The 14,375-nt window shown below is 45.3% G+C and overlaps 1 protein-coding gene across 5 annotated transcripts in view; it reads left to right on the plus strand.

Moving 5' to 3' along the window:
- Positions 1–14,375, plus strand: part of MCPH1 (microcephalin 1) — a 273,858-nt gene that overhangs the window by 254,102 nt on the left and 5,381 nt on the right. For all 5 annotated transcript variants that reach the window (XM_045451845.1, XM_045451854.1, XM_045451863.1 and 2 more), the window contains one exon: positions 5,168–5,405. In XM_045451845.1, coding sequence (XP_045307801.1) covers positions 5,168–5,405 — 238 coding nt within the window. The remainder of the gene's footprint in view (positions 1–5,167; positions 5,406–14,375) is intronic.

A 14,375-nucleotide genomic window follows, 5' to 3' on the forward strand; every position in this document is an offset into this window, starting at 1 on the left:
GCGGGACCAGGGACTTTATCCCTCTTTTACCTGTGAGGAACACAGACCGTGAAGTCATGCAAAAGGCCAGGCCTTTGGGGCCTATTCCAGCCTGATGCCACCACGTCCTGGGCATCATCAGGCAAACCGAAAACAAACCAACCTCCCTGAGCTTCTGGTTCTTCCAACGTAGAACCAGAGAATTTTGCCGTGAGAATTTCCTAATGATGGGCTTGTGCCTGTTCTGTGCGTGGCTTGTGGGTACCTATGGAAACTGTCAGTGATTCAGAATAATCATCCAGGTGAGCTCTACCTGGAGAGAGAAGCAGATTTACTAATTGAAATCTAACCCCCACGTCTGGAGTCAGTGAGCCGTCAACACCCTCCCAGCCGTGCGGTAGATCACTGGGGGTCATGGAAGCTGGAAGCACTGGGCCACAGGCATTGCTCAGCTCTGTCAACAGTAGGGTCTGCCTTGTAAATAGAGTGGAAGGTTCCGAGCCGAAACCTGTTAAATCCGTACAGCTTTTTTTGGTGACGACACAAATGCAAAGGCAACCTTTTACAAAGCACAGTTCATACCTTTTTTGTTTCACTGACTTAAGACCCTTCCCTAGCAGTCCCTAATCCTTTACAACCCAGAGTTCAAATGAAGAGCTTGTGGCAGAAAAAGTTTTCGGTCTTCTGTCAGCCCTCTCCTTGTCTTTTTATCCACACACGCACGCAACGTAAATGTTAATTTATGTAATGATTTTATGACTCCATGGGGAAAGTGGGAGCTCTTCTGAAATCCACCCCGAATTCAAATGCACCCTGACTACTGACCCGTCCTGTTTTATCGTGGAGGCTAATTAAGCCTAGAGGAGTCCGCTAATCCCCTTTCCTTCCATGATTTTTCAATAGATACCCTGGGCTTTGTAGGGAGAATTGAGCGCTTCTTTGGAAAACTGCACTTTTTTAGACTGTGGTCACTTTTCCGGCTGTCTGATCGTGGCCCACACCGCCCCTAGCCTTTCCCAGCTCTGTGAGGCAGAATGGCCGGCTGGTGGTGCAAATGAATCTTGTCTGTGGGCAGGAGCTAAATCCTGTCTGGCGGAGGGAACGCCTCACCCCCAAGGAAGAGCCAGTTTTTTGCATCAGTTGCCGGTCCTTCCCCATATACCCAATCTATGGATGTGTCAGTTCTCCTTGGAACCATTACAGCATCGGAGTTAGATAAAATGAACCAGTAAGAGAGTTACGATTCCCCAAAAAAATTAACAGCTTTTAGCAGGAAACTCCTAGGTCAATGTAGACAGACCTGGTTCTCTCTGAGGGCTTCTCTGAGTTAAGAACAGAAACGGCTCACCACAGTCAGCCCTGCAGTGAGCTCCCCTTTGGCACCCACACCACCCCGACCCGTTTCTACAGTTGACGGCATCTGTCGCACACATTTGTTGAAAAGTGTGAAATGGAACGAGAATTTAGAACAAATTGCCAAGAAGGGCTATTGCAAAGGGGCTTGAGAAGGTAAGGATAATGCACAGCACGTTAACTTTGAAATTTGTGCGTTTGAGGCTTTTCTCCTCAACCGTGAACTCAGAGAAAGCCTTTCGGGGTAAGGTGGCGCGGTCGGAGGGCGTCCTCGGGCACCTACGGCACGCTCCGCTGCCCTCTTCGCTTTCTGTGCTGCTAGTAACCTTTTAATTCTCAGCTGGTTTTCAAGAATGTACCTGTGGGGACAAAACTGTTCTTTGGGCCAGAGAGTCAAGTTGACTAGCCCTGGTCAGAAATCTTAAGGCAACAGCACATACAGCAGTAAACCAGTTTTACCGTCGTGCCTTCAGAGACAGAGCGTGGTCTCCAGGATAAGGCTGCCCAGGAACTTGTGTCTACAGACTCGCGGGGACAATAGCCAGGGCAGTCTGTCCTTGGGGACTACTGGGGAAGGATCACATTCTGGAGACCTTCCGCTTCAAGAATGAGTGTAGCTGAAAGCTCCGTAACAAGGAGAATCCCGTGTCCTATCATATTTATAATATAAATAAAACTTGCCAATCACTGTTTCTATGGCAATGAACTCCTGTCCATGCGTGTCCTTATATACATTGAGGAGTGTATTCCTAGGATAAATTCCCAAATTAATTTTTAATTTTAAGTAACCTAAATCTTGATTAAGCTTTCCCAGAAATTATTTTACTTAGGATTAGAAAGTCAGCGTGCACGTAGCCTCAATTATTTTGAGGAAAGAATAAGATCTTTGTAATTCTTTGCCTCCTTTAATTTCAAGCTGAATAAATAAATAAAAGGAAGTATTTTCATATGTTGACTTTTGTATTACGTGCTTTACACTGAGGTCAGGGACTATGTCTTAATCCTCTCTGCTCCCCCAGCATCTTGCACGTGCCTGGTAGGGAGTAAGCACTCAACAAACGTGGGAGGGGAATGAAGAACCAAAGCAATCAGGTACTCAAGTCACATTCTAACCATGTGAAAGGTTTACACATGTCCTTTTCTGTTGGGTTCAGTATGGGTTTGATTTACTGCTTATCCATATACCGAGATACAGACTTGATCTTGCTTTGTTGTTGTTGTTAAGAAAAATCATCTCCTGGGGCACCTGGGTGGCTCAGTTGATTAGGCATCCGACTTCTGCTCGGGTCACGTTCTCACTGTTCGTGGTTCGAGCCCTGCATCGGGCTCTGTGCTGACAGCTCGGAGCCTGGAGCCTTCTTCGGATTCTGTGTCTCCCTCTCTCTCACTCTCTCTCTCTCTCTCTCTCAAAAATAAACATTTAAAAAAAGAAGAAGAAAAAAGAAAAATTATCTCCTGAATGTTTTTGTGCATGAACATTGTACAGAGGTTAGAAAAACACATAGCAAACACTTAACAGGGGTTACCTCTGGTAGGTGGCAGGGGCCTGAGGACCAGCATCTGGATGCTTTGTGCTTCTGGAAACATAAATTAACAAAAGAGGAGTGTGAGGAAGTGAAAAAAATTTTCCCCTGACACAGAAACGGGGGGGGGGGGGGGGGTGGGCAGGGAAAAAGGATAATTCCAGGTTTGGTCAATCCAGTGACTTAGAAACATGATCCAGGATCCAGGCCTTCCCACTCAGTTATTTTCAGCATGTTTTCTGGCCTCAGGTGGCTTCAATAATTCCAGATATCCTATTATCACTATGACAGAGTCCAGCCAATAAGAGAGGTATTTTTGCTTATGCATTGGTTTATATCAGTGAAGAAAGACTGCCCTCAGCAGACTTCTTCTCAGATCCCACTGGCCATGATCAAGTCTAGTCCATGCTAGACCCAATCCTTTGAAAGGGAGAGGAGATCACCATGATTTGCCTGGACCAATCCTGAGTCCTACCTTGGTCTGGGAGGGGCGCCTGTCTTGAACACATGGCCCTGCACAGATTAGCACCCCCCAAAGAGATCATGCCCTACCACTGAGGAGGACGGGAGAAGGATGAATTTGATTAACAGACAGCAGTGTGGAGAATTCGTTCTACTTTATACCCTTCTTTATCATTTCAATTACCAACTACTTTTATAATTAGTTTTTTTAATGCATGATTATGTCAAGCCTTAGTAAGATTATTTCTTGATCTGCAGCTACTAAGTTATTTCTTGATCTGCAGTTAGTTATAATGCAACACAGTCCAGTGACTCACCAAGTTCGGGGATTGTGGCTTGTTTCTTGCAGCTTGACTCACCATTTAGCCAAAGCTTGACGAGCTTCCGCCTAAATGTCTTCTTCTGCAAAATTAAATGAAACCCTTTCTACCCCCTATCTCACAGGGAAGCTGGAAATTACTAAAAGCATTAAACAAAGTCATCACACATTGTGTGGATCCTGCACCACTTACCCAATCAGATGAAAGGAGTTATATGTCAGGTCTTACATTGCATAATTCAAAACTGGTGATGAGTAAAGAGAATTGATTCCACGGCCATATTTAAGTGTACTGGGCAGATTGTGTTACTGTTGAGGCAACGTTTTTCATCAAGAAATTTCTTTTCTTAGTATGAAAACCTAGTGGAAGAAGGTCAGTGATGGAAACTGAGGAAGGGGTCCTCTGCTGCCCTCCCACCTCCAGAGCCGGCCCCTCTCCGTGCTCGGGGGCTAGCCTCCAGCCACTGACCGGCAGGCATTTCCCTCCACACTGCCCCACGCAGGTTACATCCCCCTGAGATGCTCCCCTCCATCCCTGTTCCCACATATCTGCGCTCCAAATCCTTAATTTCGCTGAGCCCACATATCTGAAATGTTCAGTTCTGTCCTCAGGGAAATCGGCTGATTAAAATACTCAAAATGTGGATGACAGTTCACCCTCAACATCTCCCACAGGGTAGCTACACTTAAAAAGAAGCCTTTATTAATCTGTAGTTAGTGAAATGTCTGTTTAGAGTAAGCAGGCCTTCCACTGTCCCTTGGGTCAGCCAGCCGACCACAACTTTATCAGGACCAAAAGGAGAACAATTTAACATCCCTGTTTCTGAAAATGTTTCCCACTGTCTCCGATAGTGCTCATCACCATTTCCACAATGACTCAGTGAAATAAGCCTCTAGATGCTTCCCACCCCACCCCCCGCAGCTTCATGTGTTGGGGATTAGCTCTGTCTGGGACCTCCACTCCGTGCTGCCTCCTTCCCCCTTTGCCGGCACTGCAGGGCCGGGTGCAGGGCGCCCCGGAGGTCCTGGTGAGAGTCACCTGCTGCAGGAACCCCGAGGCACCTCGCGCTGGCCGGTGCTGGTCCAGGGCAGCCGGGCTTGCCTTCTAGAGGCTCCTGCTTTCCCTTCCACACCCTCCCAAAGAACGTGAATAGATAGCATTTACAGGATGCAGGTGCTGTTCTCCGCACTCAACAGTTGATTCCTTTTCAAGCTTTTGGTTTACAATTTGTAATAATTCAAAACCTAAAAAAAATTTTTTGGGTGGGGGGGAGGAGGGCTATAAATTTGTTTACAGTTTTGCTTGCAAGCTGCTTCAGCAAATGTCAATTTTATCTGCTCGTTATCTGTCACTATCATTAAATGTCATTACCTCCCCTGGATCCTCGGAATTCAGAATTCAGCTGAGAATGCGCACCTTTACATTCAGTCTTTTCTCCTCCCGAAAAAGGAAGGGAACTTTGCAGCTGAGCTGCCCTACACGAGGACATGACTCAGTGCCTTGGTAATCTTCCCTGTCTCTGCCCAACAGCTCTGCCGCCTGGAGCACCACTTATCTGCGGGACAGTACCAGGGAACCCTGTTTGCCGACCAGCCTGTGATGTTCATCACCCCGGCCAGCAACCCCCCCAGAACCAAGCTATGGGAACTGGTCGTCCTCTGTGGGGGTCAGATCACGAGAGTCCCACGCCAGGCCGGCATCTTCATCGGACCCTCCCGAGGAAGGAGGAGGGCGACCGTCAAGTATCTGTCGGAAACATGGATCTTAGGTAGGGATCGGCTCACGGGCATGGTGGGGCGGGTGCTTCTGAGCGCAGTGGCTGTTGGGGTCTGTGGTCCCAGGCACACAAATGGGGTTTCCTGGGGGAAGCCCGATGCCCACGCCCCCCTTCCCTGTAGCCGCGGGGCTTTTGGATGGACGTCTCAGCATCCAAGCATCTGCCTTTCACAGAATCCGCTAATGACTGTCGGTCTCAAGCCAACCCAGACACTCTCCTTTTTACTGTCGGCCAAAGTAGACTTCACCAGGACAGAGAGTCACCTGACTCACCTCACTAGCAAGTGTGAAAAAGGCCCAGCCTGCCCACAGCTACCCCAGACCTTAAGGCCTGTCCACCCTCAGCTCAGATGGCCGCTCCCCGGGCCCTGGTCTTGCTCTGCCCCCAGAGCGGTGGGCCAGCACCCGGCTGCCAGGACCCGCTCCCCCCCCCCGCCCCCCCGGCCCCCTCCAGAGCATCACCCGCTTCTCCCGACACTCGTTTGCTCACCCGCTCAAAGAGCGGTGCAAAAGGAGACAGGAAGCCAATGTGCACGTCTGGCTGTGCAGCATTCACAGTGCTGGACACGTGACTCCATTCGGAAGGGGAAGAGGTGCAGAGAAGCTCTCTTTCCAGGAGGCTGACGGTGTGGTGACGGGCGGGCTGTGTCTGGTACCCTGGCTCTGGGGGGACGGGGGCGGTGTCCAGGAGAAGTAGGCCAAGCAGGAGTGGGAGGCGGGCTCCACCGGCAGCAAGGGGTCAGCGCAGGGGAGGCCAGGGCGGGCGGCGCTCGTGCGCTGATGGTGCTGGGGTGCGCGGGGCCCCGCTCTGGGGATAAACCTTCTTACTCTGGGTTTGATGAGCGTACAGGCTTGCTGGGGCTCTCAGAGCAGGTCCCACAGACAGGGACACTAGAACAACAGGGATTTCGTCTCTCGTAGCCCGGGGGGCCGGAAGTCAGAATTGGTTTCTCCTGAAACCTTTCCTTCTTCAGCCCTCACTGGTCCAGTTCAGTGTCAGCACCTTGAGGCGGGATCCTCACCGGGCTTCTTGAGACCTGAGAAGTGCATTCTGTCCCCTGTCTTCCTCCTGCTTCCTCCTGTTTGCCCCCCTCGTCTCTAAATTCCCAACTCCTGGCTTTCCTCACCCCTTCCCAGAGAGCATCCTTTAACAGATAAGTAGATACTGTGTCCACGTTTTATTCATAGATCACTACAGATATTTATGAATATCTTTTAAATGATTGATGGTCATCCTTTGATATATTTTGAAAGTATGGCAATCAAGAGTAATTTTTTTTTTTTTTTTTACTATCTGATGCAGAGTAATTTATCTTTTGCCTGGAAACTTATTTCAGAAAAAAAAAAAAATCTATGATTTTAGCTACAGTCCAAGAGCCAAGAGGCTGTTGACTCTTTTCTAAATGCCAAGAATATAACCTTCAAAACATCCTATGTTCTGAAACAGAGGTTCTTGTTTGGCTGTTTTTAGAAAAGTGCGTGTGTCAAAATGACACCAACTGGAAACCAGAATTTTGCTTTTTAGACAGCTGTCTCGTTCAGCTAACGGAACTGTGCGCACGATGGCTATCAACAGTCCATACCAACAACTAATCTTTTCAGCGTCGGCTGTGTACCGTGTGTACAGGGCCAGCGTCTGGGTCTGCATGATTAGTATTTCCAGGCTGGGGAGCTCTGTCGCCCCTTCCTGTTGCCTCGTGCACGGTCCAGCCGCCTGCTAGTTCCTCCGGTTGTTTGGCCCCTCGGCCCCTCTGCGCGTGGGTTTTTAGTAGGCAGAGGTCTACCTGCTTGACCCCAGCGCTTAACCTTCACAAGGCCCTGTGGAATTCTCCGAGATTCAGAGCTGGAGCTGGGGGCCCAAGCCTCTTTCCTCTCCCATAATTCATGTCCTGTTTCTGATTTGTCATTGATTACACCATCTGCGTGTGCCCTTGGCAACTTCCGGGTATTGTGCGTTCTGGAATCCTTGGCTCTCGGCAGCATGGTGAAATCCTCACCCGTAAGGTGAGTCCCCCTGACTCTGGCCACTGCCCCGGTCTGCACCCGGTCCTCTGTGGTGAGGTGGGTATTAGAATGTGTATTTTTCAAGTATTTATGAGTTTATGTTCTTCTCTTTTTTGAGTTGAGTTACGGTAGCTCCAGCTTTGTGCACATAAAGGAGATTTCATTTGCACATCTCTACACGCGTGCACAGACCCACAAGCAACATGGTCCCGAGTAGTGCATTCCCTTTCACGTCGGGGTCCTGCCACTGGCTTGTGCTCTGACCGGAGGCAAATCACCTATGCTCTCCGGACCTAATTTACTTCATCTGTTAAACAGACTAATAACCTCTGCCCTGCTCACTTCCCTCGATGGGCGAAGGAGATCGCACAAGAGAGTTGCAGGGTATCCTCATGCGTGCTGGGCATTGTCCCGTGTCATTGGGTGACAGTATCCACTGACACAGCAACGTTATTCTCAAAACATTGTGCAATTAAAATCCCTTTTAAATTAAAATTAAACCCATGTTAAGGCACTGAGCTGAAAGTTATTTTGTGAGACATGATGAAAACCAATACTCTAAATTTGTTCCAACTAGAAGATCCGCTGCCATGTAAGGTGGAGTCCCTGAGGCCAAAGAGTAGTTTGAATTGGGTAGTTCTTAAAGTCTGAAAAAAATTCTTTAAAAAAAAAAAAAGTAGCTTGTTGCGTCCACTTTCAGATTTACAGTTTGCTTTCCAAAATAAAGATCCTAAGGTTTTGTCTTTTAGGATCTTTATGTTTATTCCTATGTTTTGTGGCATCTTTGTTTATGCAGTCACAATAAAATCACAAGGGATGGACAGATCATCATTATTATCTTTTTTTAAGCTCCTAGAAACCCCCGAGAAGTTTGGTTTGTTTTGTTGTTTCTTTGACAGAAGGAAAGATGGACATCACCAAAAAAAAGTCTCTTTGCCTAAGACCTCCAACATCCTAGGACTAGATTCCTGCAGATAAGCCTTCTTATCCCTTCACTGTCTGATCCAACATTTCTATTTAAAAACAAACACAAGTGTCAAATGATTATTCCAGTATAAGACTTTCTCCTGACGTCTAGCTTGTTCTTTGGAGGCGGCTGCTCAGCGGTGACCACGGAGCATTCAGCCAGCTTACCCTCCTGGCTGCTGGCATAGAACGGTGTGAACTTATGAGATCTCCAAACAGGGCTCCCCATGTCTTACTCATTTGCTCCGTGGAGAGTCTCACACACGCTGAGTTGCCTTATAACGAGGCTGTTTGAACGGCCATGATTATGTTCCCAATTCATTCCCCAGAGTCCATTTTCCCTGAAACAGCAGTATACTTAGGCCAAGATTCTCGATGAATCATTCCACCAGGAGGAGAAATGGGGATTTTTGAGAGAGAAAATACTTGTGGGCACTTGAATATGTATGAAAATAAACAGGAAAACAAAAACCAAATTCCCGGCACAAGGAAACAAAATGTTACCTTTACCTGACGTTGGAATGGAAGCATTTTCCAGTAATTTTCTTTCCCCCAGCACACCCATAGAGTAGAATTCCCATTTTACATGTCAAGAAACTAAGACGCGAAAGTCCCAAGTAACTTGGCTGGCGTCTTAAGTGAGGCCTTCGGCAGGGGTTGGGAGCCCTGAGACCCCAGTACATTCATCACTAGTCTGCGAATTTTTGTGCTGTAATCATTTCTTTTCACTCTCTTCATCCCCAGTTGGTGTTATCACTTAAGGCTGGTTTGGCCTTTCTCAGAAGACATATTTCCAGTCTCGGGCGCCCTTTTATTGTCTGGGCTATGTTCAAGTGATAAGACATACATTTTATGCTATTGTGGGAACATAGTGTACTATGCTCAACAGCGGTGCCGAAGGGGGAAAAAAATTAGCCTCAGCATGATTTCCTTATAACTTATAAAAAGCATTTGATTTGAATGTCTCCGCATGTCATTGTTTTCAGGAAAAAGATCTCTGATAGCATGTGGGCCTTTGCAGGCTAGCGTAGATCATTGTTTCCCCAGATGGCTGACCACAGAACTAGGCCCAGGAAAATGCATGCTCTTAAACATGGCATTTTGTTAAACGGAGGCCACTCGGGAGGCTCAGCCCTTAGGGTGCATGATTAAACAGATAATATCAGGAGTCTTCAGGTCCCTGGTAGTCCACATTTTTACTGCATAGATAAGGAACCAGTCAGATGGAGGTGAAGCCATTTGCTGAGGATGGAAAGAAGAAGAAGAGAAAGGAAAGACCCGGGGGGACGGTCTGTCCCCAGCCTGCCCCCTCCTCAGAACATGACCTGATGCCACGCTCATACCTTGGCTTCCACCCCCAGGAGTTCAGCAACCATGCAGAAAGTGGCAGTACACTTTTAAGACACAATCTCAGACAATAAGACACATTATTTTTGTTTTGAGTTGTTCTCAAATGGATGACATCTACCAGGCTAGAAATAAATGAGAACTAAAACTGAAACTGATTTGTGGAATTTTATAATTTCAACATCTTGTGTGTATAAGCTTTTAAGAAATATATAGCTTTTTTTAAAGTGTGTGTGTGTATGTATATATATGACTTTTTTTTAATTAATTGCAAGCTGCTGAAAGAGTACGTGTTAGCCTTGGAAAGATATGGGAAGAGTGTGCTCAGAAAGTGTATTTCCCTTTAATTGCATTCATTGGTCAACTAGTGGTCCTAGATGGTTATCTTTGAAATTTCCTAACCTGTCTCACTTGGCTCCCCTTTGTGAAATTTATGCCAGCTGACCTCCAGTCACTGGATGTGAGTATCAACAGTGATAGAAAAGTGAAAAAGCATTTTAAAGACAGGCAGACAAACTGGAAAATAAAAGACCCTTCTCTGCACCTTACTAGCCAAGGCACAGTTTTTAAGCCTCACTTAGGAACAAAAAAACAAAGTAGAACATGACAATCAGCTACATATTCAACTGGGAACAGGAAATAGTGTAACCACAGCAACATTTTATATCCATCACCAGAAATGCAGTCATCAGTGTGGGGAATCCAGACGGCCACTTACATGCCAGCACTAAGCATTTTGGTTTCGACAGGTTCGCAAGACTGTCTTATGTACAAATTCGCAGAGCCCTCTGCAAGTGCTGCCATGTTAACTCCTGCGTCTGGGCCAGGAGGGTAAAGCCATAAAAGAAACTTCAAAGCTCAGCCCCCTAATGGGATGTTGCCAGTAGTTCTGGCTGTCTTTGCATATCGGCCTAGTAAATTAACACTGGAGCACGTGGAACTTGGAACTTCTGTTCCTTCACTGTTGCATGTTAACCAATTACTATTGAGCATCATAGAACCTAAAGTGGTAGACCTTTTTTTATGGGCTGAATGGTGTCCCCCAAAATGTTGAAGTCCTAACCCCAGGACCTTAGAATGGAACTGTGTTTGGATATGGGGCCTCTAAAGAGGTATTTAAGGTTAAATAATATCCTAAGGGTGGAGCCCTGACCCAGCAGGACTGGTATCCTTGGAAGAAGAAGAGAGACCCCAGGGATGCACAGACACAGAGGGAAAGCCATGTGAGGACAGAGAAAAGAGCTATTCCACAAGTCAAGGAGAGCGGCCTCAGGAGAAACCAGACCTGCTGGTACCTTGATCCTGGACTTCTGGCCTCCAGAGCTGTGAGATAATACATTTCTGTTGTTTACACGGCTGGAAATGAATTCTGGGATCATGGTAGAAATCTGTTTCTTTTCTCCATGAGGAAACAGAGAGATCTGAGTTTCTCCACCAGAACCACACGGTGAATTAAAGATCCAGCGTTCCTAGTCACCCTCTTCTCAGTTCAGAGGCTTCCTTTGTGAAAAGATCTTAATTCTGCTCTTGGTAAGCAGAACCTCTCTTCATTTGTGCAACCCCTAACAGTAGGGATTCTCAAACTGTTTGTGCTACAGAAACTGATTGTGACTGAAGGGTCCAACCTCCAAGTAAAACAACAAGAAGCTGTTCCCCATTTTTCAGGAAGAGAAAAAAATACTTGGATTAAATCATCTCATTTTTTTGTTCAATTTTTATTAAATTTTGATGCTTGGGGATGAATGAATATATAGCAACAAGAATGTAGGAGGAAATGAAAAATAAAAACATATCAGATATTAATAAAACCAAAGCAAAAAAGTAAGTTTTTTGAGAGATAAAAAAGAATTCTTTGCGGGAAGAAAGTCAAAAGTCAAAATCCTAGCAGTGTTGTGAAAGAAAGGAAGAGAAAAGGGTCCAGCGAACAATTCTACAAACGAAACTGGGGCGGCTGCTACTACAGATACTGTAAGGATATTTCAAAATCATGAGAGCTTGCTGAATAAATTTATATCAACAAATTTGAAAACAGGGAAGATGGATAATTTCTAGGAAATATTACCAGAATTGACTCAAGAAGCAGAAAATCTGAATAATTTCAACCATTTAAAAAACTGAATAAGGGGCACCTGGGTGTGGTTCAGTTGGTTGAACGTCCAACTCTTGATTTCATCTCAGGTCATGATTTCACAGTTCATGAGATCAAGCCCCACGCTGGGCTCCTGCTTGTGTGCACACCTTCTCAGAGTAAGTAAACATTTTTTTAAAAATTAGAGAAGTGAATAATCAAAAGTGTGCTTCTCACCACCCATCAAAAAAGACACCTGCACAGTGATGTCAGCAAAATGGCAGACCAAGAAGATCCAAGCTCCCATCTTCCCCACAAAAACACCAATACAAAATAAAACAAAACACCCAAAACAGAACCGACTTTGTCTGAACAAATTCTGTAGGAGCACTGGAAAACAATGAAACGTTTACAGCAACCGGGTGAAAGCCCAAACAAGCAAAGCCATGTTCATGGCATTAGGGAGGTTTTCTGGCTCCTTACTCATGCCCCACAGTCTTGGTTTCCTTTCCTCGAATGTAGACCCTATTTGTTCCAGTCTGCTTGGGAGATCCCTGAAAGACTGACTTGCTCACTTAGTCTCAGTGACTTGGAACATGTGCAGGAAGAAAGGTGCACACTGCTTTAAAAAGCTACAAGGTAGGCAACAAATGTAAAAATAGGTTTAAAAAAATACTTCCATGCATCAAGGGACACAGTCAACCACACAAAAATACAACCTATGAAATGGGAGAAAATGTTTGCAAAAATAGAGATGAATATTTAAAAAATATGAAGAAATTCTACAGTTCAACAATAAAAAACGAATTGAAAAAAATGGTCCAAGTACTTACTTGACTAGACACTGCTCCAGAGAAGATATACAAATGGCCAAGAAGCACATGAAAAGATGTTCATCATCACTAACCAGATTAGGAAATGCAGATCAAAATCACAATGAGGTGCTACTGGATACCCATTACAATGACTACCATCAAAACAAAACAAAACAGCAAGTATTGTTGACAGCGTGGAGATATTGGAACCTTGTGCACTGTTGGTGGGAATGTAAAATGGTGCAGCCACTGTGGGAGACAGTATGGTCAGTCCTTAAAAAATTAAATGAGGGGCGCCTGGGTGGCTCAGTCGGTTGGGCGGCCGACTTCGGCTCAGGTCATGATCTCGCGGTCCGTGAGTTCGAGCCCCGCGTCGGGCTCTGTGCTGACAGCTCAGAGCCTGGAGCCTGTTTCAGATTCTGTGTCTCCCTCTCTCTGACCCTCCCCCGTTCATGCTCTGTCTCTATCTCAAAAATAAATAAACGTTAAAAAAAATTTTTTTTTTTTTAAATTGAAATTATGTGATCTAGCAATTTCATTTCTGGCTATATACCCATATTATTCACAGTAGCCATAATGTGTCTTACCCAAGTGTCCATCAATGGATGAATGGATAAACAAAATGTGGTCTATATATACGATAGAATATTATTCATCCATAAAAAGGAAGACTGTTGTGATACATATGTCTGCTCTTACTCTTTCATTTCAACAGAGATCTAGAGTTCCTAATCAAAGGGATAAGATGAGACACACAAAGGAAACACAAAGAAAATATAAGAATTGTGAAGGAAGAGACAAGTCCTCTTCTTTGCATATGATACATTTGTTTACATAGAAAAATCTGGGAGAATCGAGAAACGATTATAACTAATTCAGCAACCTTGGTCTTTATAAGGTCCACTTAGTAGAATCATTAGCATTCCTATGCCCAGTAGTAAATAAATATAAAACAGAATACAAAAACTAGTGAATTCAAGGCTAGCCCTGTAATGTCATTTTACTCACATTTCTTGGGTGGGAAGCAAAAGTTGTTATACTAGGAATAAACTATTAGACTATCTTGTCTATGACCCAGCCCACATCCTTGGTATACTCTGGGAAAGAAATTATCCCATATGTGAACATCTCCAGCCTAATATCAGAACAGAAAAAAATGTTGAGAACTGCTCCATTCTTTTAGACCAGGCTATTTCCTTCCAATATACCACATGTCAAGTCATTCACTCAGTTTATATTTGTTGAGCACCGATCATGCACTAAACATATTCCTAGGCCCTACTAGAATAGGAGTTGACAAGGCAGATACAATACTTGCCCCTGTGGGACTTATATTCTATTTTTTTAATATTTATTTATTTTGAGAGAGAGAGAACAAGACCATGAGTGGGTGAGGGGCAGAGAGAGAGAGAGGGAGAGAGAGAATCCCAAGCAGGCTCTACTGTCAGCACAGAGCCCGATGTGGGGCTTGATCTCACAACCATGAGATCATGACTGGAGCTGAAATGAAGAGTTGGATGCTTAACCAACTGAGCCACCCAGGCACCCTGGGACCTATATTCTAATGAAGATAATTTTTTTTTTAAATCCTGTTGGTGATCAATGCTATGAAGAAAACAGGGTATGAGTATTTATAGTGAAAGTGAGGTTGGCCCCTGGCCGAAGGGCTGTATTTGAGGTAAGACCCCAACAATGAACAGAAGGGTGGGCCCGTGTAGATCTAAAGCACTGGCCTTTCAGACCAAGGGAACAGCTAGGATCA

The sequence above is a fragment of the Leopardus geoffroyi genome, chromosome B1 (assembly GCF_018350155.1).
Source record: "Leopardus geoffroyi isolate Oge1 chromosome B1, O.geoffroyi_Oge1_pat1.0, whole genome shotgun sequence".
Taxonomy (NCBI): Eukaryota; Metazoa; Chordata; class Mammalia; order Carnivora; family Felidae; genus Leopardus; species Leopardus geoffroyi.